Genomic DNA, 27435 nt, shown 5'->3' with positions numbered 1-27435 from the left:
AAGATTTGTACACATACCTAATCTTGTATTGGTACTTAACTTATATCGATTAGGAAAATTCACAATATATGAATGAATTGGCCAGTATTATATGAATTATGCGGGCAATACTCGTTCAAGTGTTATTCACCGTACTTGGTATGTCAATAAAAGTACAATACTTTGCAATATTCGAGAATGTGTTATAAGATGTAAATATATAATAGGTAGGCTTATGTAAACATCACAAAATATGAATTAGGATTATGAATTTAATTTTATTGTACATTAAATAAAATATATCACGCCATTATTATTTACGCTATTACGAATAAAATAGATGTATGAGTTAATCGTGATATGTGTAAAGGGTCCACAGCGGCCGCTGGCTACAACGATTAATAATGTTGTATTATGAAGAATTTTGTAAATAAATGAAGTGATAAGCGGTGTCGGTCACCGTAATACTCAATAAAATAGGGATCAAATTAGTACTTTATAATTTTGCTTGTTATATGTAACTAAATCCAATGCAAATTAGCATTTAAGATAGTATGATCCCTCGGTGTTCAAGTTGCCAGCTGCATTTTAGCGCTAATTTGGCATAATAATATATATTTAAAAACTCAGTTGATAATATTTTAGACGAGTTGCACGTTAACATGTAAATTAATATACAGTTCATTATTCTATTTTTCATACGCACAATTATCATTTTTATCACTATTTTGTTATTTACTTTAACAGCATTGGTGATGTCTCCATCATTTATTTTATTCCGAATAATACCTAGACTGTTGCTATTACAATTAAAGGATGATAGTTATCAGAAATGTGTTCATATAAGCATTCTTTTATATTTGTAACAAATATTGTATATACTGTTTGCATCAGTATAAACTATGCATGAATATGTATATTTTAATTTAAGTAGGTGCATACTATGAGTCCAACGACAATTGCATTACCTGTCAAATTTTAAATGTTCAAATACGTAGGGCTGTGCGATACATTGAAATACTAATATTGATAATCTCCAATTTAAAATGGCAACCTGGCATGACTTATCCGAAGGAATGTTGAAACCGTCACCTATAGATACGAATTCGAAGAACTATGGATACTCAGAATAATTCTGTGATATCTCTAGTATTTATCGCCATTTTTGAGTACTAACAAATTTCTATATATTTATATCACTTCCTATAACATAATTATTATTCACACATATAGTATACGTTGTAGGCAAACAGCCTACTTTTATGGCTGTCTATAAGCCATAAAAGTAGGCTGTTTGCCTACAACGTATACTATATGTGTATTTATAGTGTTGATGATTATTTAATGTTGATTTTATTGAAACTGTAATGTTTGAAAATATTGTATATTCACTAAACTTATTTATTTAACTAGACTAGCAGTGTTCCGCGTCTTTATTTTACATAACTCATAATTAATTTTATATGATTCGATAGTTTTGTACACTGTAAGCAGTGCTGATCAGGATGAGATCTATGATGATGTCAACGACAATGATGCTGTATATGACGACGTCTAATAAGATGATTTTTTTAAATATCGTTTCAATGACATCAAAATCACCATCATCATTATGCATCATCAATCTCATCATTATTACCAACACCACCATCACCATCATTGTCATCATCGTCGTCGTCTTCATTACCTTCATCCACATCGACAAAAATTACGATTATTATTAATTGGAATCGTGATCAAACTAACGGCCCATCTGACGACTATGACGATACCGACGGATACATTGTTATCACATCATTTATTATCTCAGGCGGGTGACAGTATTATGAACTACATCGTCATGGGATACGCGCTATACTACTAATGTGTTGTCATCCTGGAAAACAGATATTTTTTGGTTTAATACCTTCTAATTTCACTGGCATATCTCATCACCTTTTAACCGAATAGCAACGTACATAGCAAGAAGACAAAAATACCAAGGTAGACGAATTTGTACAAGGTCCACCTCCGTTAAATTAACCAAGTTTGAACATAGTTAATCAAATACTACAAATAGTTAATTTAATTAATGATTAAGATTTTTAATAATTTGTTTTAATCGTCTATCAAGTTTACTTATAGCCAGCACTGACTTCATCTCAACATCATTTAACACGCGATTAATCTGAGTATGATATGTCAGCTCGGGACTTCTCCGGTAACAGATTGATTCTTACAGCATAAACAATATTCGCTCTATTACTGAAAGCTGTAATGTATATTGACAGATGTTAAAGCTATAGAGAGCTATAAAGATATAGGCGTGTAATTAATATATTTTGTGGTAAATGTGACAGGTAATGCAAACATTAGTCGTACGATACGTGTCCGCTTATTAAGAGCATGCGTTGCTGTACTTTATAATGTATTTATTTACGTCGTATAGCTCAATAATGTAAATGTGTTTTTTGTTATTTGTAAAATAATTATACTTTATTCGGAACCTGTAAATGTATATTTTAAGAGATGATAATATTATTATTGTATATATTTTGTAATTGAGATTTTTATACATAACTCGTTTTTATTCAGTTTCATTGTTGTCATTTCCACTGTCAACAATTTCTAGTACTGCATTGTAAATATAATTGTAATGAAATGTGATATGCCTTCTATTTACGTAGTGGTATATCCAAAAAAATATATGATTGCGTTGATATGGATTTGTAAATAAATTGATATTATAAATATTAACTTGAATGTGTTGTTCAGAGGTTGACCTTTCGAACATAATTAAATAACTTTTACACAAAATATTTTTTTATACCGAGCCTTATTATTAAGATTAAGAACTTGAGCAGAACTTCACTATTATGTTATTTTATATTTATTAAATTTTAAATATATTACATATTTTATAGTAGGTACCGAAATGTACTTGCTGGAATTCTACCTCGCTAGCGGATACCAGCTTAAATACTCATGAGTAAGAGAACTCATGAATATTTAAGCTGGTATTCGCTTGAATATATTTATGTTTTTAGAAATGCATTCTGGACTTGGAATAGCCTAGACTAGAATAGAACAGATAATAATGTTATATACTGTTTTAAATTTGACGCGGTCATTATTTATACGTATAATTAGTAAATATAACAAATTTTTATATTTATTATATCAGTGGTAAGATCCCGTCATTTTTACTAATTATACAAATAATAATTTTATTTATAATCATGCGCTTGTCAAGCTTTTGTGACAGGTGTATGATTAGATGAGGTTAGTAATTAGTAAAATAACTTGTCAAGGTGCATGACCTTTGACTAGTCAAGTAGCAATATTGGAAAACAAAACGTAAAACTTATTTCTATAAATTTTATTTCGATCTGAAGAAGTTAGGGTTAAAACTGACAGTACCACAGTTCACTTTTGAGAATTGACTCGATCTCAGTTATTGATCCATGTTGTTTTTTTAAACAATACAGAACACTGTATTACATGGCTAAACATTAAGTGGCTATGGTTTCTGGCTATCCATTTCACTAGGAACGCAAGTTCTTAACACATGTGAGACGAATCATAAACAAGTTGAAATCGCAAATGAGTTGGAAGAATTTCTGGCTGTAGGTACTGTATGTACTCAGTGGCTGTAATGTACAGTGAACCTAGTGGACATGCTTTTGTAAAAGGATAAATAACAGAAAACTGCAAAATTATTTGGTTAAAAAAGTATGCCTTTTTATTCTTTCAAATAGTTTTCATCTAAATTTTTATAAGAACATTGGACACAATCGAAGCTTTTTTACCGATAAATAAGTATAAATAATTTCATATTCACATAAATTGTCTTATTTATACATACATTACATTTATTTAATATCAGTCCTCTCAAAAGGTCCACTCTCTCCCTGCAAATTAAACTTTATTATTTACACAGCGATAGGGATTCGCGTCTACCATACATACATACATCAACAATTAACAATTAATAGAGACTATGTACAAAATATATTATTCACAATCACACTATCGATCCATCCGTCATCGTTCACACACGTGTCGATTTCGCACTCACTCGATTTGGCATATGGATGGCGGTACGCAACGGCGCACTAGCGGACTACTAGCCAGCCACTAAGGACACTAGCAGTCACTCACGAGCCACCAGGGCCCGCGGCAGGACGCAGCACGCTTCCGCCGGCGCCTTTCAGCTCGGTCCGACCGTTTCTTCACGAAGCGCACGTTGTACGGGTCTTCGGCTAGTTCGGGGTAACGCGCCACGTCGTGGACGTATTCGCCTTCGTAGCCACTAGCAGAGCCCGCCTTCTGGATCTCGTCAAGTTCAGCCGCAGACCAGTCGAGCGAGCCGCCGAGTCCGCCACGCAGGGCCTCGCGTTCTCGATGCCACGCCTTGCGGACAGCTGTGGAGCGCGCGTGGTGAAGCAGTCGTTGCCGCTCGCGTTCCGCACTCGTGCCATATCGCAAGTTTACTATGCTCGTTCGCCCGTGAATTTTCACGTCGGCGTATGAGCGTCCGCCTTCGGCGACTTCATGGAAGGTCACGTTTAGTTTACCCTGCATACGTTTCAACTGCTGCTTGTCGTCGGCGGCGCGCCACGTCTCCTCCTTTACGAAGTAGAATACATCTTGCTGGTCACCGTGCACAACGAACGAAAACGGTAATAAGTGTGATCGATTGAATACTGACGTATACACGTCTCTGTAGATGGCATTCGCTGACGGTACGGCGGTGACGACGGCGCGCCCGCGAGAGTTTCGAGATACGAGGATACCTCGCCCGAAAGGTGGTTCTGAATCAGAGCCGATGCGTTTTGGTGCCAACTGCAGTGCATCTGTTTTTAGCGCAGACATTGCAGGTATCGACAAACTTCGGAAGTCTGCTATTCTCTTATTGGACATGTGAGACAAGAAACCTGACTCTATTGTAACACTAGGCAGCAGTGACATTGCAGAGGGTAGGCCTGGGCTAGAGTCGGTTGGTGCTGTACCCCAAACAGGCCGACCACGAGGAATGCTTGGAAGTACTGAGCCACCTGGCAGCTCATCAGGGTATAATTGTGGCGCCAAACTTTTCGTGTCGTAGCCAAGTAATTTTAACCATGATAGATGATCTGAAACGGGCAGAAAGATGGATTATGATACAGATATTCTAATGTAGATATTATTATATACTGTGTGAAAACAGTAAAAAACTATCTTATTTATTTATGTGTATGTCCAATATTCACATCAGAATAATAAATATATAAACATCTTAACACATTTTCTCATGTGTAATATTAGGCTATTAGCTATAGTAGTATTGTTACCTGTTGGTTTCTTATTCTGTGGTCTAACATTAATGGGATCGTTCCCATTGAATCGGTATAAATGTAACTGCGTTGGGTTATGTATTCTTTCAATAAGACTTTCCCAGAGTGGAGACATCCATTGTCCAATCAGCGGATCATAAACTTTGCCATTTGCCATGTGCACTAGTGATGTTACTTGATCTAGAAGACCGCCGCAAAAGTCTACTGGCAAGTACAAGTAGGGATTAGAATCGTAAACAATATGACCGTATGGTGATCTCATTATTTCTCGGATTCCTTCTCCATATTGATTAAATACCATTACAGGTGTTCCGCATTGATCCGTAGCGATATAGTATTTGTGTCTGGCAACCTGTAAAAAAATTATGTACATAGTAATTACACAAATAAACTTAGCATTTTGTATTAAATGAAATTATATATAGATAAATTGAAAAGCTCAGGTTACGAACTATTTCTAGTTAATTTATTATTATAAAATTTTAATACTGTACTGTGTCTAAGGGGTGATAATTACCTGAGTGTAGATGAGGTGTCCTCTATCATCATATACCAGTGTCATAAATCTGTTCTCGCGCGGGGAATAAATATGGCTGACTTCATGAGGTCTTTCCTTATTTGTATAGAAGAATTGAGTAACGTTTCCGAAATTATCTTTACGAGTTGATAACCTGGAATATGTTTTACAAAGGTTACAAAATGGACGCCACGCATCAACGAATATATTGTGGTTCATGTGACTGATTTAGTAAAGTTGGTGGAAGTAATAAAAAGTAAATAAATTTATTTGTTACATACCTGTCTAAATGGTCATAGTAATACCGAACATCAAATCGTCCTCGTTTGGTAGCTCTAATCAGTAATCCTTTGGAATTGTATTGAAACCGTTCTTCTCTAGCATTCTGGGATACCAATCCTCGGCTATCGTATCTATATTGTCCTTCGCCAAACTTGATGATACGGTCCATGTCATTGTATTCCATTGGTATGGTGTTTCCTCTATAAGTTAACGAGAGCATGTTTCCATTGTCGTCATACCTGAAACCCCAAGGTTCTTGTGCTTCGACACCGGTTAACTGGCCGTCACAGTCCCATGTATAGTTTTTAACATTTGTATATGTATTAACACCTACATTTCTTGTGTGAGTTCGTGTCTGTGATATTCTTCCATGTTTGTCGTAAGAGAATTCCATTCTAAATACTTCCATTCTATGAATATTGACTGTGACTTCTTTTTCTAAGAATTGTTCATTGAGGGCGCGAGAAAACATTGCTATTCCATCATATACAGAGGTATCATTCCACTTCTGTTGGGATACAGTAAACTGACCTAAAATTTCCGGAGATCCAGTTTTGCTGTTGTATATAATATGATGCGGAATAAGAGTTTGTCCACCAATTCTTCCTTGAACAGAAGTTATTCTGTAATTGTTATCATATTCGTATATTATTTTAGCATTGCTCAGTCCTGTTTTGGCTCCATAGTCAAGTCTTTCTTCTATCAAAAGGCCACCTGCGTATGTTGATTCCCATCGATAATCAACATCTCGATCAACATGTAAGATTTCTGAGGCAAGGCCACTATTTTCTGAGTAGTGGATTTGAGTTTGACCATCTCCATGCACGACCTCAGAGACTTTATTGGTAGTGAAATAACGGTAAACCACTCTAGCGCCATCTCCAGGAAACACAGTTTGTAACAATTCACCAGTATGAGAATAATGTTGTAAATATTTCTTAGAGGACCCAGGTGGTGTGTATGTGACCCTTAAAAATCCTATAGAAGGTTGGACACTGAAAGAATGATTAGTATTTGATGGTAAAATCACATGGGTCAAACCACCATCGTCATCATACAAGTACTTGAAACTTCTCTGGCTTGCCAAAGTAATTTTGGAGACTAGATTGCCTTCATTATAATAAATGAATTTAGTACCATCTTGGGGACTGGTAATTTCAGATAACATTCCATGTGGGTCGTAGCTGTATGTCTCCTCCGTATCACCCCATTTCCAACCGTTGATTCTGTAGAATCTATCATATGAAATATTTAATGGTACACCAGCATCATGAGGAGTAAATGAAAGTGGTAAACCGGCAACGTCATAAGCTATTGTGAACAGCGGGTTTCTGTCTGCATTGAAAAATGTTTCACGGCTCTTGAACTGATCGAATTCAATAATCAGTACTCTGGAGTCGTTTACCCATATCTCACGATTTAATGTCTGCTGTGGGTTTCTAACATCTCCAACTAATGTGTATAAGGAATACATGTTATTTACTAGGTCATCTCCAAATGTGGTAGTTTGATGGGACCACATATGCAGCATTTCAGCTTCTATAGGAAGAGCAGCTTCTAGTAGCGGATGTTTTGCAGCTGCAATACTTTCGAATTTTCCTGACCATGGCGTTTCAAGAATCAATGTGTTGTTGGTATAAATTCGCCCTTCTGTTACTTGTTTGCCGTTATTTATAGTTATTTGTTTAAACGATTGTCCATGTAGAACATATTCACATTTTTTAGCTACACCGACGGGAATAGTGCTTGATGGATTGGATACCGTTACTGCTAATCCGTAGTTTTTAGCTAAGCCAGATGAAATATGCACTTGTTCACCAGATGGCATGATTATTTTAGTTACACGGCCGAGTTCATCATAGTTGTAGATTACTGTATCACCAGACTGAAAACAAAACATATATTTATTTAATAATTATTATACAGAGATCTTAAAGTATATAGTAGATATTTTTTATGAATATGTGTCGTATTATTGACACTAATGATACAGTAAAGGAAAGAAATGGTAAAAATAGAACTCACACAACTCAATAAAATACAACATAGAATGAATCTTAAAACTATTGCGATATGCAACTTAATATAAACGTAACTCACCCCAGATCGGCTATTAAGAAGTCCCGAATTAGCGTCATAATCTAATTCAATTTCGGATGTGCCTTTCTCTGTTAATTTCGTCAAGTATCCGATTCCTGATATTTTTAGTTCTAGTTTGTGATCTTGAGTATTTTCAATTGAACTAACGACGTTACTGTAGTCTCGTAATAATTGAATTTTGTTCCCGGAAGCATCTGTTACAGTAGACAATTTGCCGAAGCTCGTGTTCTTTGAGTAAAGGAATGAATATCTGGTCTTTCCAGATGTTAAATCTTTTGTAGTGATATGTTGTCCATAGCGATTGAATACATATATTTCTGATGTGGGTGGATAAGGTATTCTAAATTCTCCATTCTCATCGTGTGTTGGTAAGTAATGTTTCAATGCTAATATATGAAGGGATCCTGTACAGAAGACATTTTCATATAAAATAAGAATTTAAAGTTTAATATTATCACACACTTTATATATTACCAATTTTTTACACTGCCACACTGTCTAACTAAAATTGTTATTAAAAGCTTACCTTGATCAACAACATTTAAAACGCCGTCAGGCGTTACGGCAAGAGCAGAGATTGTTTGAAATTTGGCATTAGAGGATAAAAGAGTTTCAGTACTAGTAGGCGGCTCATCTCCTGCTGCAACACTCAATTTACATGGACATCCTGCCCCTTCCTCTCGAGTATTCATGGGGATAGCTGTTGCTGATAATGACGAGTTGCATTCACAACTTAATTCCTTTAAGTTTTCTTGCACTTTGCCTGCAAAATGCATGATCTTCCCTGATGGGTCAATAGATTTTATCGTATTTGACTTTTTGGAATCGGATTCCGCAACATATAGAATACCACTTGGTGCAAATGCTAATGCCAGTATTGTGCCTAAACTAGAATCTTCTCTGAATTCTATGTTGGTTTTATTAGTAGCTTTGACAATTGGTTTTCCATCGCTTCCTATGCGACAATGTGAGGGTTGGCCAGCAACCACTTTAATTTTCATGTCAACAGTTAATTTAAGTATAATTCTATCGTCAATAAAATATAGAGATCCGTCTAGCGGAGATAGAGCTACTCCAGTAGGCCACTGTAATTGAGCTTCATAAGGCGGTATAGCGCCACGGCAAGGAACTGGCGACCAATGATTATGATGACCATGATGGCCAACTAGCGTATGTATGATTCCATTGGGATCAACAGCTCTAATATTGGTTCCATCAGCAATATACATAGTTCTATCTGCCGCAATAGCAAGACCTGCAAAATATATAAGTTATTAATTATTATTGACTACTTGTATCAAAATATTCTGAAAGCATTATTTGTGTAAATTAGTAAACGTACCTTTAGGATGAGCCAGCTTGGCTTTTATAGCGGGTCCTTCATCTCCACAATTAGAATCATCACCGGGCACACAACGGTCCCCATTACCGACAACAGGTTCTGAATTCAATGCTGGATCACGCACTTTCTCTAGCAATAATACTTTCCTAACTTGATGTCTCTCTGAATCTGATATGTAAAGGTTTCCATCGGCTGGTGAGATACAGATGTAATATTGATACGCGACTTGGGTTGTCCTATAATGTAACATTTCAATTTGATACAAAAATAGTCACTGAGTTGTGAAATTGATGTAAGCAAAATTTTTATTGTAATTTTAATAATACTTACTCTAAACGAAGAACAGTAGTCACGACGCCTTCTGGAGTAATACGTCGTACAAAGTTGAAGTCACCTACATAAAGTGAACCGTCGGGGCCTGAAGTTAGTGCCGTAGGGGTCAAGAGACGAGAGTCGGCTGCCTTGCCGTTGCAGTTGTCAGGGCAGTCCAGGCTGCGTTGGAGACCTGTCCCCATTACCACCTAAAAAAAGTAAAGTTATGAATATAATTTTTCTCAATCATTCTCACTACAATTATAGTATAAATGCGAATGCAATTCTGTCTCTCTGTCTGTCTTGCTTACACGCCAAAACTACTGAACTGTTTTAAGTAAAATTAATAACCCTGAATAAAACCCTACATAAAACAAAAAAACCCGAGAAAGAATATTTTTAATGCGAAAAAAGGGTTTTAAGAGAAGATGAAAGGTTGTATAGAATTATCGTCATTCTTAAAGCTAATAGCTTGAAACTTACATATTAAAATGTTGATAAAATATAGATAAATATGACATTCAAAGTTTGTATTGTTCTTAAGCCGGTAAAATAAACTAGGGGATGAAAGTTTGTATGGAAAATCGTCATTTATGAAGCTAGAACATTGAAACTTTTTTCTTTGGTTTTTTGTATTAGCTTATTAAATATTTTTTCCTTATTTAGCCAAAGACACTTCTCCACACGTACGAAGTCGCAATGTAATAATAAAAAGAAACAATTTTCGTCTGCTTTCTGTTTATCGCAGATTTATAGTCTATAATATTTTTAATGCGATAATATAATGCTACATGATTGAGGAAACATTTTAAAATTTCACTTTTCCCAGATTATCAATTTAGATAGTGATGCCCAAATGTATGATGAATTAATGAAAGGGGAATCAAAAATGAAAATTATAGCCCTGAACCATTTGTAGCGCTTGCAAAAGCATCATTAATCAAGTCTGTGAAAGTGAAACGATATAGAATGATAGAAACTGAAAGGCCTTAAGAATTCAGAAAGATCTATGGGTTAGAATAAAGATAAAATAAAGTTACTTTCATATCAACACATTCCTGATAAATATAAATAGATTTATATGATCATGTTACATTGATGTAGTATAAATTATATTTACCTGCACAGTTCGAGGATATTGCTTCAAATGTAATAACGCCCCATCGCCTTTCTGTAGTATGCCTTCGTGGAAGTTATAATGATGATGTATATCAAGTCCCCAGCCTCCTATATCTGAGATATCGACATCAAAGCCAGCTAGAGTTGCGGTTTGCGTCTCCCAAACAATGGATGAACACGACGAGTATTCGTAGCCGATGGAAATCTTAGCTTGAGCTTGCCCGTAAACCTGGTGATTGAGAATATAGTGAAATTGACGTGAATTGTTTTTTAATTATTAATATACCTCTAATAATTGTAATTGTTATTGTATTCCAGCAATTTCCAGTTCATGTTGTTCGCGAGAAAGTCAGCGGTTACCTACTAATTTTAATAATCTTACAATTTACTGTTATAAATATATATCTTATATTATACTATTATATCTTAAGTATATTTTAAAAAAACCTCCATATTTAATATACTTTTCATAGAAAATATATTAATATTTTCTTAATAAGTGAAAGTAAACTTGAAGATCTACAGTTAGAACCTATTTATCTACTATTTGATATGTGTTAACAATGTTTCTTCCGAACATATGTTTCTTACAGTCATGCCGCCATTGCATCTTGTGGGTTTGCACAATACTGTATTAGAGTGCAAATAATACGATTATGTATCGACAGATACCTTCTGTTTGTAGACGTTCCGTTTGTTCCAAGCGAAGACGTGAGTAAGATCAGGGTCTGCCTCGTATGTATGAGTGTGCAGCGATCCCTCTATCTCGACGCGCACGTGAACCCGCGCCAGCGACGCAGGCACCGTGCGGCGCGTAAGTTGCACGTGTACGCACGACAAGTAGCCCGCTGATTGCGAGGACCGGTACGTTAGTTTCACTGATGAGCCCGGAATGCCGATAGATTCACTCACGATCTATAACATTAAATAATATGTATTTAATAAAAAGTCAATTGTGGAAAAAAGCCAAGTTAAATCTTAATTATTGTACTAAGCGTTTTAGTATGCCCAATTAGGTTCTGAAACATAGCGCTGTGATAGACGTAGTTGTGCAGTAAACTTGCAATCTAAGGACCTCTTAGGGTACGACTTTTTAGTATTTTGGTTCTCTACTACTTTAAACTTATTGTAAAGTATCTGCTACCCTAATAGGTAGGTATGTATACCTAATAATATATTCTACAGTAAAATTATCCAAAAGGTCGATGGAGTGAATCGGTGACAAATAATTTGTTAATAATAAATTGAACACATGTTGTCAATAAGGTTATTTTGAAGGAGTCAGTCAAGTCAGTAGAAACATATATATCGTAATGTTTGTTACGTACTACTGATTGTGAGATCACTACACAGTATAAAACAAAGTAGATGTCGCTGTCGGTCAGTCCGTATGTATGCTTAAATCTTTGAAACTACGCAATGGACTTTTTTAAAATAGATAGAGTGATTCAAGAGGAAGGTATAATACATGCATAATATTGTAGAGAAACACTGATAAATTTAGAGGATTCTCTGTTAGTTCTTGTGTTTTGAATTTTCTCTACGATCCTTTAATTGTACACTTTATGTAAACGACATATTTACAATGATTACAATATTTGTCACAGTTGGTCAAGGTGGAGTTCATATACAGTACTACTGTAATGTATATGAATGTATACTGTCATGGTAAATAATTACACGAGGTAACAACCTAATTTATACCTATATATATTATGTACAGTTGTGTTTATGTGATTATAATAGAGACAATCTTTGTAAATTGTTAGATACCTGAGCCTCTGGGTATATGACTGTAGTGGTGATGTGAGAGGAAGCAGCAGGCGCGGCTAGCGGCGGCACGGCCACCACTTCAGGTCGTAGTCGCTCGTGATCATGTGCCGCGCACGGCGGAATCTCTGACTCCCACCACTGAGGCGTTGGTGACCAGTCCAATCTTGGCGGAGATCTACAAATTTTAATAAATACACTTAACACTGGCCTTATCCCGATTCGGTACGATTGTACGAAATATATTATTTCCTGTTCTTGTGGCAATTAAATAAAATCTCTTTGTGATTAAAATGTTATTGTTAAACGATATAATTTTTCTCTTTGTTGCCAAACTAGCATACGCCCCATCTGATGGTAAATTGTTACAGTGTTTTTGGTTTTCGCCAGTAGTTATTATGGCTCGAAGACATTTGAGAAAAAGTTTAATATTTAGTCTTTTTAGTAGTATAAAAATATTGTAGATTATTTTTTTTTATAAAACCTTTAATTTAATTCATGTTAAATTATGATACATAGCCTATATTAAAAAGCTTTCCACGGTATAAATAAGTTAGGTATACGAACTTGTAGAATGTATCGCTTATTAAGCTATATTATTTTCCGCATGGTAAATATAGTTATCCAATATACATTTTTGCAGTCATGAATATCTAACCTTGGAGTTGGTACTTTAACGCTATCGTCACTGAGTTCCATCTCAACAGGCGGCAGCACGACGATCTGATTCCATGGCACGAAGACTGTCTTCCTCAGAGGCTTGAATGGAGAGCGCTGGAACTGAAGAGTCACGGCCCCACCGCCGTTCACCAAAACATCGAACCTGTGACGCATTGTAATATTCATTTATTTGTATTTCAATTATTTTGTTTTCATATTTATTTACTTACGCAGACTTGATAAGTAGTTAATTAATTGTTCTATTAGGAAGTGTCTACCTATATTTATCGATCACTAAAACGCTTCTGTATCATATTAATAATTATGGACTTATTTTATACACATTCTATACATAAATTTAAATACCCGTACTTATACTTTGTAAAACAACCTATTAGAGTATTTTAGAATTATGAATAATAATGTTAAATGATAGTGATAGATTATAAGAAAAGTAGTATGTAGAGTATCAATTTATTAAGAGAACTGGCCTAGTTCATAATCATAATCCGATCACAGATCGTCAGTTCGAAAATGGCTTACACTAATAAATTTTGTATTACAGTTTATATTTGTGACTGACTCCGATCATGAAATTCCTATAACAAATCAAATTAACAGCCGTAGGCTCGCCGCGTGGCTATGTAAAGGGTTTTTAATGGATGATAATGGAATATTGCACCCGCCTGCGCCAACGGTTAACGCTGGCGGGGCACCAGTGGAGGATGATAAGATCAATATGAGGTCACAGTATTTAGTCCGTCGTGACAAATTCACAACGAATTTATCTCGATGGTTTCAAGGGTTAACCGGATGGAGGTCAACCTGACACAATATATTACTAGCAATTGCGTCATTAGACCACATTACGAACGATTCCCTTCGCCCCGCTATATCGAGGCTATATCGACCCACCAAAATTTAGACAGTTATCTTCCACAACTTCATCTGCGATATTGTTATCTCAGGTGGGGTCTTATTACACCAAATTCGATAAACAATGTGTGCAAGGCTACTAACTAATAGCTGCTTTAAATATCATAATTTCTAACCTTTCGGTAATATCATAATACAAAATTTACTTTGTAGAGTCATAGTACAACTACAATAACATATAGTCAAAATTCAAACAAACTTGTTGTATCTTTGTCTATGAATACGTTCACATGGTACTGGTTTCGTTACGGTATCGAGTAATTAGATTTCATACTTGTTTTTACAGAAACGCACAAGGAATTGATAACGACCGTGTCTGAATAGTAATGATGATTACACTGAACTTGCCTCAAATATTTATTTATTTACATTCTTTCGATTGTTGAAGCTTGTTTAAATATATCTGTTTATCACGCAACTTGGATATTAAAATATTTTCACGGTACCTATCACGTGTTACTCATGTTTTTATTACAAATATTTCTACGGTTTTAATTTTATTGCTTTACAGTTTAAAGAAATAAAATGTATTTACCGAAACCAAGAGGATATTCAATTTGTCGATATTTAAATATATTATGTTCAAATTGAGAAATAAAATTTACCTAATAAATAGTTATCTATGCTATTTGCATTCTCTATTAGCCAAATATTCGCTAATTATTCTTTAATATATGATTTCTGTTTGTTTTGCTTATTCCGGTGGATATGCTAAAGGTAGGTATATATAGTATACATACCTACTATTTGTCTGATTGCGTGTACTTCTAACAATATTTTTAACATTCAGTTATCTTAATGTTGAACTACAACATCATACATATAATTATAAGAAATTATAAAGGATAACATTACTAAATAAGTAATAATGTATACCGGTACGAAATCTAGAAGAAAACCTACTCCAAATTGGCAACTGCAATTAAAAGATTAATTATTAATTAAAATATACAAAATGATTTATAAAAATACTCACCATCCACCCTGCCTGGTAAGAGTGAATCCGAACCGTGCTTCTCGGTCTACAGATACCCTGATGCCGATGATTCCCAGACCTTGCGGCGATACAACTTGGCCCCGCATCACGGAAACACGGCTGCACAGATCAATTAACGTCAGTGTGTTTGAGCTTACACAGCACAGCACACCGTGTGATACCATTCTAGTGATTATTATAAAAAAGTGTTATGAAATGATAATGTAATTTCAAAGTTAATGTTGAATGAATATATAATATCTAATTGTGCGTATAGATGAGATGTATTATTCGACTTAATTTGAAGTGTAGGAAAACAAAATTCTGATCGAGACATACATCATTGAATGTTTTTTATTATTCTTTAAAATCAACATGACAATTTACCTGTTTTAACTTATTAGTCTATTGCAATACACATAACAAAGTACGACATCGTTTTTGGTTGAGTATTGCTAGGAAACACTTTTTAAAAATGGAGCATACTCAAGAGATTTCTTGAATCTACCCCATTTTAAAAAGTTGATCATTAAACAAACGTGTCCCCTGTTTTATTTTCTAGTTTTCAGGTTAATTACAGGCACTGATAATCATTAATTGTATTTTTTTCACACAATTTGTTGGCCATAATTTTCCAAAAAGTAGTTTTTAAGGTTCTAGGTAAGTATGTATATATATTCCTGTAAAACAATCAGTAGTAGTAATTAGTAGAAAGGAAAATAAGCTTATTAATAGAATCAGGTAACAGTTTCAGTTCTGACTTTAAGTTGTTGTATAAAGGTTTTAGGTAATTTTTCATAGAAAAGGCAAGTAAGATTCTCTAAGTTTTATTGAAAACCCTAAAATTTAGGAAATTTGTTGTTTAATCTATACATATAAATAAAATTGGAGTGTCTGTTTGTAATATCGAAATAATCGGTTTTTACTACATGCATATGAATATAAATACGGCACATACATCAAAATATTTATTTCTACAATTTTTGTCTGTCTGTTTGTTCCGGCTAATCTCTGAAATGGCTTGACCGATTTTGACGGGACTTTTTTTGACAGGTAGCTGTATAAGGTGTAACTTAGACTATTTTTATTTTAGAAAAATAAAGTAAAATTTCACGCGGACGAAGTCACGGGAACAGCTAGTCTTATATATGTGTATAATATTAAACTGGAGAAGGTAAACTAACTTTGATATTACTGTTAATAAACTATTTTTGTATTTATGATGACAGTTATAACATAATACGTGTATACAATACTACTCTTTATAATAAAGAATGACTGTCGGTTGATAAGATACTTCATCCGGACGAAGAATGAAATACAGACGTATTATTTTGTATTTTCAATGTGATTAAGAGAAATAGAGATAGAAATAATCTTTATTCCAATAAACTCATTACAAGCACTTTTGAATAGTCATATTTTGATTCTACCACTCTTTCGGAATGCAGATTCATCATAAGAAGAATGAGCAAGAAACTTGTGTATTGCTTTTTTGAATAAATGTTTTTTTTATATAAATAATTATAGTATACCAACTAAGAGGCATGCGATAATGAACATAGAAATCGCTACGCTCTCATTATTAGTGTAATCAGATAATATTTCAGTGCTATTTTTATTTTCAGGGATTTTAAGTTTTTCTATAAAAACATTATTGTCGTTAACGAATTCTTCAATTTTATAGTAAGCTTTTTTGCAAAGGAAGTGTTTTATATGACATTTAAATATTTTTTCAGGCAGATTTATAACAGACTCTGGTATTTTATTGTAAAACCTTACGCAGTTGCCATAAAACGAATTACTAAAATTAGCCAAACGACATTTAGGTTAAATCAGTGTGTTATTGTTACGTAAGCTTTTATTAATATGAACTGGTACATCTATATAATTTATTTATTCATCTCACATAATTTTAAGTTTGTTACTAACCAATAGTAAGCATATATAAGGGTAAGAATAAAAAAAACAGTCAAGCTGCTGAAAACAATTGCCAAGGTAATGGCAAACACATAGTTTATTTGTAACCTTTATTCCTAACGTAGTACAATTTACGTGTTTGTTTGGCAGTTGGCACTTGTATTTATTGATGTAAATTATCTATAAACTCTTCATGGAAGATCCATCTGTCACCTACCCAATTGAGTGATGATGAAAACTAAGGTAGTACACCTCAGTTTTCATTCTAATATAGAGTTTACAAATTCCGATGTTTAACTGCGGATTCAATATTAGGACTTTTTGTTACACCCTCGTCTAATATGATAATAATAGACGAGGCTCATGTGAAAAACGAGTCAGTATATTCGTCAATATTGATGCACAAATATCAATTGAGTAGCCTGAAGGTATAGTGACTTTAATTTGGCATTAACATTAATTATTGGTTAATTTTAGGAGTATGGATGGAGATCAATCAGAACTGTTATACTCTTTTCAATTTTGAAATAATCTTCCAATAAGATACCCACCACGTTGTAAATATAACCGAACATTAGAGAACGACGTTAAATAATGAAGTTAGCAAATTCTACATAGAGCTGTTTATTTTACTTTTTAGACAAAGTTGAAGCGCAATTTTGTAGTACCCCTTTTTATGAAAATTGAGATGATGGAAGTGTATGTATAATATATTTAACTTATAGTTCATATGGAGAGTATTGTTAAGTGTATTAGTGTTTATATAGAGTATAATATTCAAATTTCTAATTTAAATCAATTATAATCAAATTTCGAACATTGAGTGACCACTAGTTGACTGGCATTATATTAATACGTGCAGCAAAAATTTTTTACACCGTTTTTACTTCTTTGCCTGGACGGCTAGGTAATTTCACAAGTTTATTTAGAGAAGGAGTGCAAAATGCTAATATTTATTTCAAAATATGCTTAAAAATATATTCAATCAATTAAAAAATATTACACACACTACCTGATATGTGTATCTAATACACATATGCATATAAGTATAGTCATTGACAATAGAACCATAATAATTGTGCAAACTTACAAGTAAAATTTATTATGGTCGTGTTTTGATCATTGGGTGGCCATTAGTTTTTTTAAATCTATTAAAAATAGTAAATCAATAGTAGATATAGAAATATAAGCTAGTTTTACTGGAGTATGAACGGTAGATATGTTCTATTTGGAAACGCTGTTTATTATACTTGTATATTCTCTTATGTAGTAAGATTTCGTACAAATTACAACGAGGGCGAGAAATTTAACTAAATCTTGCGTACCTATAATAAAGGTAAAAACACAGAAAGTTGATGAAGATTCCTTAACTTTTTTTTTTATAACACAGAGGATAAACAAGCATACGGCGCACCTGATGGTAAGTGATTACCGCCGTCCATGAGCACCCGCAACACCAGGGAAATTGCAAGTATGTTGTCGGCCATTTAAAAAGGAATAAGATCTTTTCTTGAAGGTTTCAATATCGTATCGGTTCGGAAATACCATTGCTGGAAGGTGATTCCACAATGTGGTTGTGCGTGGCAAAAAGTTTCTAGAAAACCGCATTGTGGAGGTTTATATTCTAACAGATGATCTAGTTACTTTATTTATTTAATATTCAAAGATTTTTTCACTTGTTATCCTACATAGGGATAGAGTCACTCAGTTAGTCCCATCACTGAGTGACTGTCTGAGATCAGAGAAATCTATGAACGTATAGATTAAACCATTGAGTCTAACTGAAAAAAAAAGAAAGTTCCTCTAATTATAATACTTCACATGCACAAAAGCATTATATGGAATAGAATATCTATATAATGCTTTTGTGCATGTGAAGGCACGGCAGATTTAAATTGGCTACACCACGATTCATTTCTCAGGTATATTAACTGTGTATAACGATAATTTATTTTAAATCGAACTAAAATAAATAGTATATCTTATATATAAAATTCTCGTGTCACAGTTTTCGTTCCCATACTCCTCCGAAACGGCTTGACCGATTCTCGTGAAATTTTGTGAGCGTATTGAGTAGGTCTGAGAATCGGCTAAGATTTATTTTTCATCCCCCTAAATGTTAGGGGTAGTCCACCCCTAAATTTTTTATTTCATTTTAATGCAAAACAACGTTTGCCGGGACAGCTAGTTTATGTTCTAAAAATGTCCAATTCGGTTTTGTCCTAACATATGAATATGTTTATATTTTTTTAAGAACTATGTCTCTATTAAAAACTAAGAAGTTATATAATAGAATTTCCGTCTAAGTATTTAAATTTCTAGATAAAACCAAGTTAGAATCATTATAGAATTTCTGTTATTACGTATTTTTGATCTATATAACATATTTATATAAATTATTTTAATTTATCTAGATGCCTACTTGATGACATAATTGATTTATTTAATGTTAACTAAAATAATATTCACCAAGCGTATTAACGTTATCACATTCCCAACCAATGGGATTGTTATGACTATAATACCTACCTTACTTTTATTAAGTGCAATAATAGGTACCTTTATTTTTATTACAATATACTAATTATTTTTATTGTAAGGTTCCTCCTTAATATCTACTTTGGATTTCTAGAGATTGGCTTTACTTCTCTTCGAATGAGATATAATTAGTATAAAGAATGCTTATACAATCATTTTTGGACATTAATTTATAGAAGTAATCATAATGCGTTATATTTTTGTAATGGATTTCCGCACTATTCTTCCAAATATTCATTTAATTGTTTATATAAAATAAAGTTATCGGATCTCCCAAACTTACTCTGTGGGTTTATTACATATGCATGCTTGTTTGTTGCTTTCATAAAAATAAATCAATGTTTACTTAGTACTTTCGTATTTCAATATTTTTCTTTATAATTTTTTTTATTATAATAATGATATTAAATATACGCTGACCCATCATGCCAAACTTCTGTGAAGTCCCCATCATGCCAAACTTCTGTGAAGTCTGTTGTCTATTGTTTACTAATTTTTTTATCGTGGAGTGAAAGTGCTAAGTTCGTACAATTTTTCAATTCAATCATACTCGAACTATGTAATATTAAACAATATAGTTCGTCATATACCACTTATCTCGGCAATCGAACGGATCTTTACTTGATCGATTTGTTTTGATGCATTATAATTTATCTAATGGTGTTCGCTTCACTTTTCGAAAGTCCGTATTACGTTATAGTTAGAAGTATGTTGACCGATATAATTTTTCATTTGTGTATTTTTTACCTTTATGGTCATGCAATTTGAAATATAATACTTACATACATAGCACATATAGCTACTTATATTACAGTTTATTAATATCATCATTAACATTATAACTCAACTTATAAAATAATCGATTATATATTATATGAAGTGTCTTTTTTCGAGATTCTGAAATTTACAGAAGTAACATTCTGTATTACGAATGTTTATTTTTAAATATATGTTATTAGAAACTTTATACGTTATGCATTCATTAAGCACAAAGAACCTGGTTATTGTATAAAAATTACATTATTTTAATATTACATTATAGAACAATCAGATTCAATAATTAATACTAATTTTTCCCAGTATCATTACTGTTATGGAACTCTTTAGAGATGTTAGAATGAATTACTTTTTATATTTTTTTGACATGTATTTAAAAATGAATGTATCTAGTTGTTGAATTAATATAGTTAGTTTCGCCATTGTTGTACCTAATCCTTCATAATTACAGTATCACTACTTCTCTAATTATTAATTTCGTTAATCATACATTCCGTTATTTCCAATTTTACATCCCTATATATAAGTATATTAAAATTATTTAAGGATTTATTTCATTGATTTTGAGAGTACGTAAGTTAATATTTGTTTCTTAAATTATCTCTCATATATCTTATTTGAAAACGACAATTGTCATAATATTTTAACTTACAGGTAGTATATGGGACGGATAATATACAATTAACCGAATTAAACCATTTTTTTTCAATAAATTAAATTTAATATCTTTCACTTCATTATAATAATTACAAACCGATAAAGAATCGCTAATTTTAAACTACTAACGCACGAACACAGTTTCCGTCGCAAGTTCGATCGTTTTACTATTGCAACTCTAATTATACCAAATATTGCACCAAATCTGTTGGAAATTGAAATCAAAATTCGTTGCCCTCCTAATAATTTTATTTTATGTAATATTAGTAAGTAAAACAACATTACTCCCTGTGATGATCAGCATCATCAGCGAAAACTAAATAGTTTTCACGTGAGAATTGCTAAAATTATATTGAACCTGGATAGCTAATTCTTTTAAATGGTATAATTATATCTTACAATTAAAACAATATTTTAACTGAATTAATCCAAATAATTTATGGACTGCAGTAATATGACTAGACATTTATCGACTATTTTTTATGATTAATTAATTCGCAACAAATAAACTTTCAAATGTAAAAATGTAATCATAAACCGACATTTAATTAGATCCATCAAGTTGATGATAGGCGATCCAATTATTACAAATAGACGAATAGGCGTTAACTTTCTCAAATCAAATTGTGGATCTTAAACATTTTCTGAATATGGATATGTTTTCTTTTCAGTATGTTGAAAGAAAAAGCTTCTCAGTTCTACAGTATTTCTATAGGCATTTTTGTCAAAGTTAAATAATGATAAAATTAAATTACTTTCACAATTGATAGACTTTATTCTCTTGTTAATTTTGATAAAATATATTTCAGAATTGGTAAGCATCTTTTTTTATGTTGAAATAAATTTACTCGTTCAAAATATGTGATCGCTGAATGCGGTTAGAGTTTACGAATTGATATAAAAACAAACATAATTCTATAAACGCCGATATATATCGAGGTACTTTATCCAGTCTAACAAATGAAAATTAATTGCAGTAGATATTTTATCACAGGAGAAAGTTAACGCTTAATAAATCGTATTTTTTGTAACGTCATGGTTTATTAGTGGGACTTAATTTTCATATTAATTGAGATAGTTACGTTGTTTATTTCTATTTATGCCTATGAGGTCACCCATACTAATATAATAGTTGTATCTGTAGCCATAGCAAGTTAAATGTAGTCAAAATAAAATAACTTTAACAGTATTATTATTATATACCTAGTAAAAGAACTAATTTTGCTATGTGTTTTCAAAGTTACAACTCTTACATGATCGTCCTTTCCAGGGTGCAACTCTTGTACGCTACTTAATGCCCACTTTCCAGAAGGTTATTGCATTATTTATTTATCTATATATATTATATATCCATTAAAATATGCACTTATTTGTATAGAATTATTATAACATTTACCTACTTTAATCGTGTTTATCTTTGGTCTTTTCTAGAAATTTAAATAGATAACAATAATTAACACTGTTCCTGAATAAGAATATTGTTAAGTTCCTAAATAATACCTACATATGTATATGTGTTTCATTATAGATTATTACTGCATACGGGGTATACCTAACAAAGTGACTGAAAGTTTTTCATCTCCTATTTAATCTGGAATATTTTAATTCGTGTGCGTGGTAATGTGATTATTATATTACGTAAACAATATTTTTGACCTGTTCATGTTCATGTTTCATTGCTTGGTTATACCACTCTTCAGATTGATCTCATTCTCTAAGTTACACTAAATGTATAAAACTGTATTATTATGTATATCGCTTGTGTTTTACTTCGTGTTTCTGTTTTGTACCTAACAATCGAGTTAATTGTAATCAATTTTTAGTACCTATACCTACAGCAAATGGAAAAAATGAAACTGGTATGAAAACATAATGGTATATTTGGTATTTGGCCATCCTTCCAATTTTAAACTTATGAACTTCATGAATCAGATGACTTATTGGGCTCAAAAGACGCAATGGTTTTTGATCAAGTTATCTGATTACTTGAAAATTTCGATGGTCTCATTGCTTGCAAATTTTAATATATTCTATTAACTGTTGTTTTCGACATCGTCTTATAAGATAACCTTGTCTGTTTTCTTAAATACTCTGTCTTTACGTTTAATTGAAGGAGTTTTGTAAGATTCTTTCACTCGTTTTGTAATGAAAATATCAGAAACAGACAGACAGACTTTCGCAGTTATAATTTAGTATTAATTATGGTTTTCATATCATACGTAGATAAGTTCATATCATACTCGTTACCTAAACTAACATTTAAAGGTTAATCTGATAAACTCTCAGTTAATAAAAAGACGATTTCTATAAACAAATGAAGATTTTTAATTATGTACTTCAATATCCGAGTTAGTTATTTATTTAATGGTCCATTTATGGGTAAATGTAATTTTATAGTAAGGAATACAATAAAAATAAAGGAGACGATTCAGAAATATTACATTTTAAATCTGACTCTAATAATACCAAGCGTAGTCTTGAATTGTCAAGATTTTAAAAGAATACCATTTTATATGGTCTACATTGAAATTGAATATTTAAATCTTGTAGATGTAGCGCAATATCGATTGCTCTCTCACACGATAATAATGTAAAGAATCTATATTTTGTAAAAGAAATAACAGACATAATGTTCGTGTATAGTTGATATATAATTTGAACATCCTGCCTCCGTTCACTGCGGTCAATTATTATATCTAGCTTGACTAGTCCTCTCAATCTGTAATTTTCTTAGTAGATTTATTTTATTAAGAATGGTAAATTTCGATTGTAACCTGTTTTAAAATATTAACCGATGCGAAAACAATTAAACTGTGTATTATTGAATCTATATCACTATTTATTTATTACTTTTGAAGATTAGGGCAATACTTACCTAAGTCCCTAGTATAATTTTGTCACTTTGTAATAGCCCTTAAGAATGTTTAATATAACAGTGCACGTAAAAATATATGTATACATTGGAAACACATTAATAGTTACAGAATCTTAACATATAACACATACATATACATAGAAAACACCTAGAAAGATACAAACAATCATACTCATGAATACTAATGTTTGTACCGTGCGAGGAATCGAACCCGCCACCATGAAAGTAAGGCGGTGTGCTAAACCGCTAGTCCATCGAGGTCGTCTTTAATAAATTTGAAATTCCAAGTAATCTATTTCTTATTATAATATGTTGTATATGTGTGTAATAACTATAGTTATATACATGATTTCTTAATAATACCATAAATAAGTTATCACCTAACCATTGACTCTGTGTAATATCTATTCTGTGACACAATCGGGCTGCGTTTGTAAATTATGTAACCTACTTTTTGTTCGACCTATATACGGGTTCAACAATGACGCGAACCAGTGATTCGAGTCTCGTACTACGGAAAATTTTTTGTTAAACAAAATACTCACAATGTTAAGGGAAGATATTTAAATTGTTAAATTTTCAATAAGTATATTCTGTTTTGGTTCCTATTTTTAGGTAAGTACCGTGTATTATAGAAATTAATATATGAATATAGGATGTGAATAATGGGTACGTAGAAATTCAATAAAAACTGAAACGATTGCTAATATGGAAGAATTAAAGAGGAACATACATCAGACCCCAAAAAATTGGAACCATGACCAACAATTGGATATCGGCATGGTTCTTACTACTACTACTGTTGTACTACTGGAATGTTCTTACTAAATATGATAAAAATATTGTATATTATTAGGTTTATATTTTTAACAAAGGTACTGGACTTAAGGTCCAGACTGAAAGGTAAGGACTGAATAAAAATTAGACGATATTTATTGTTCATATAAGTTATTTATTATATATGTCTCAACATATTTTGTGCTTTATATCTTTTTAACGACGTTTCACGATGTTATACCTTGAAATAATCTTGTAAATGGGTTAAATAATATCAAGTTGAAAATATTCATTAAAACAAGTACAATTATGTATGTCGATCAGTATAAAAGAATTACACAAACTACTAAATACAAAAAAATCCGAAAAGAAATAAAATATTTTTTTGCAATTGTATACGTACTTATATTTTGTTCTTTTACTCATGGTATCACACTGCGGGCTTCTTCGATCGTAAACTGAGCGAAGTTGTGCTAAGATCCGTGTATGTAATTATGAAGTAATGTAAAAAATAATATAAAACATAAAATAAATAAGAAGTCTTAGCATTGCACATTCTCGTACCAGGATCAGCTAAATGCTAGGAAATATTTGAGTTTACAGGTTGTGAATGATATAAGTAAAATGTTATTGAAATTAGTTTATAGTGTGTAAACAGAAATATTCCTAGTAAGGTGTAATTATAATGCATGTAACAGCTGCCACACAAATCATATTTATAATACTTGTGACAATTTTTTTAAACTTTATATCTTATCTATAAGATATAATTGTAATGTTTGAAATTGGTGCAAAAAAAATATCTCAAAGAAATAAAGTGTTATATTATTATAAAAAACAAAAAATACTATGATGCTAATTTAAATAGACTATCTGTTCAAAAATTAATGTATTTAAAACACATAAATTAGATGCTCAAACTAAAATATAATAAGATTAAAAAAGAAACTGAAGTCATTAACGGTTCTAAATTTTAACATTATACGTACATTTAATTATACGTTAAGTATTCTAAGAATTTATATCTTTTGTAAATATGCACAGTATCTGAATATACTGTAATTAAATACAGTACGAAACACATATTTTAAGCAATAATGATAATTTTTATAATCAATAATTCTATGGAAGTATTTCAAAGACAAATTTATTAAATCCCAGACACAGTAATTACTTTAGCACAACGTAGGTATATCAATCTTATGTAGATTATGACAATAGAATTCTAGGAAATATTTTCAAATCACTTACGTTATCTATTGACCATATCGATCTTGACAAGATCAGTAAATTGATATTTGTACTTAACACATTAATGTGTAATTAAAACTACACACTATTATAGTATTTTATTTGATTTCATATGTATATATATAATATTCGAAATTTTATGATATCAATCATTATTATTTATATAAAAACGAATTATGCTGATAATAATGAATAGACTGTAGATACTAGAAGATATTATTTAGGGGAATGTCATTACAAACTATTTAAATGTAAAATGTACCTATAAAAAACTTATGAGAAGTGTTTTCATTCCAAATGCAATAGATATCTAATGCTATAGTTGTACATTACTATCACAATGCACATAATGCGTTTTATATATTCATCAATACATATAAGTAAATATATAAATAACAAAGATATTTCATATAAAGTTAGACATTTTCATTGCACCAATTTTGATGTTAAGAGTAGCCAATGGTTGATTGATGGAAGCAATGTAATGTACAATGTTCACAAGACCGCTATCATTTTGCTGTGAAATAGTCGGAGTACATTCAAATAAGTTGTGTTTTGGTTAGTCACAGTGGGTGAGGATCTAAACACATAAAGAGCTCGGGCGAAGGGTAGGGGGTTGGTTAACAGATGAAAGACGCAGACAAAGGGTAAGGAACACATAAAAGGGTAAGTTTATTTAAAGCTAAATTTGCGTGTTCGCTGAAATTTTGCTTAACTGACAATATGCAACTCGCGTCTCGATTTGTATATTTTACAAGACCTGAACCTAACAATTTGTGTTTTAGACATTTTGCGTGAAAGCGTAAATGATTTTCCTAAGTTTTATACAGTATAACAAAAGTACACCATAGTATATAATATGAGAACTATATAATATAAGCACAGTAGACGAGACAAATAAATATTACAAAAATATATTATTGTGGCTGCGGCAAATTATATTAGAAGTAAGATGCCATTATCGCGTGCGCGGAAGGGTGCTAGTTTGTAGCAGAGTATCAAGTTCTTTGACGCAACCACACGAGAACATTCAAGACAAACATACAGATGTTACATACACATAGAGAATGAAACGAATACAGACAAAGGAGTTAACGAAAAGTGAAAAAGCATCAGTGGCTCCAATCGCGTGTCAGTTGTTATACACGCGAGAGGTGCCCACATCACACACATATGCAGGAATTGCAACAAAAGGGAAGAGGTTAACAGATATTGAACACTGAGGGGCGAGGGCGGGCTGACTGACACTTACCATGGTGTAAAGGAATTCCAGAACTCGCTAGGAGTGGCGGACACACGGCGGCACAGGGACACAGAAAGACAGGACAGATT

At 32.3% G+C, this 27435-nt stretch overlaps 1 protein-coding gene across 2 annotated transcripts in view; it reads right to left on the bottom strand.

Annotated features, from left to right (window-relative positions):
- Positions 1-3670: 3670 nt before the first annotated feature.
- The window catches only part of LOC131854867 (teneurin-a), a 53406-nt gene continuing 29641 nt past the window's right edge, over positions 3671-27435 (bottom strand). For both annotated transcript variants that reach the window (XM_059206049.1, XM_059206050.1), the window contains 13 exons: positions 15309-15428; positions 13395-13559; positions 12740-12914; positions 11639-11881; positions 10968-11195; positions 9866-10056; positions 9536-9771; positions 8720-9448; positions 8194-8597; positions 6093-7978; positions 5812-5965; positions 5292-5646; positions 3671-5093 (listed from right to left, as the gene is read on the bottom strand). In XM_059206049.1, the coding sequence (XP_059062032.1) occupies positions 4105-5093; positions 5292-5646; positions 5812-5965; positions 6093-7978; positions 8194-8597; positions 8720-9448; positions 9536-9771; positions 9866-10056; positions 10968-11195; positions 11639-11881; positions 12740-12914; positions 13395-13559; positions 15309-15428 (5875 nt within the window). In that variant the 3' untranslated portion in view covers positions 3671-4104. The remainder of the gene's footprint in view (positions 5094-5291; positions 5647-5811; positions 5966-6092; positions 7979-8193; positions 8598-8719; positions 9449-9535; positions 9772-9865; positions 10057-10967; positions 11196-11638; positions 11882-12739; positions 12915-13394; positions 13560-15308; positions 15429-27435) is intronic.

The sequence above is a fragment of the Achroia grisella genome, unplaced genomic scaffold, assembly GCF_030625045.1.
Source record: "Achroia grisella isolate CSIRO2021 unplaced genomic scaffold, CSIRO_AGI_Agris_v1 utg1245, whole genome shotgun sequence".
Classification (NCBI taxonomy): Eukaryota; Metazoa; Arthropoda; class Insecta; order Lepidoptera; family Pyralidae; genus Achroia; species Achroia grisella.
The sequence above is the reverse complement of the archived record's forward strand: the minus strand, read 5'-3'. Positions and strand labels throughout refer to the sequence as shown.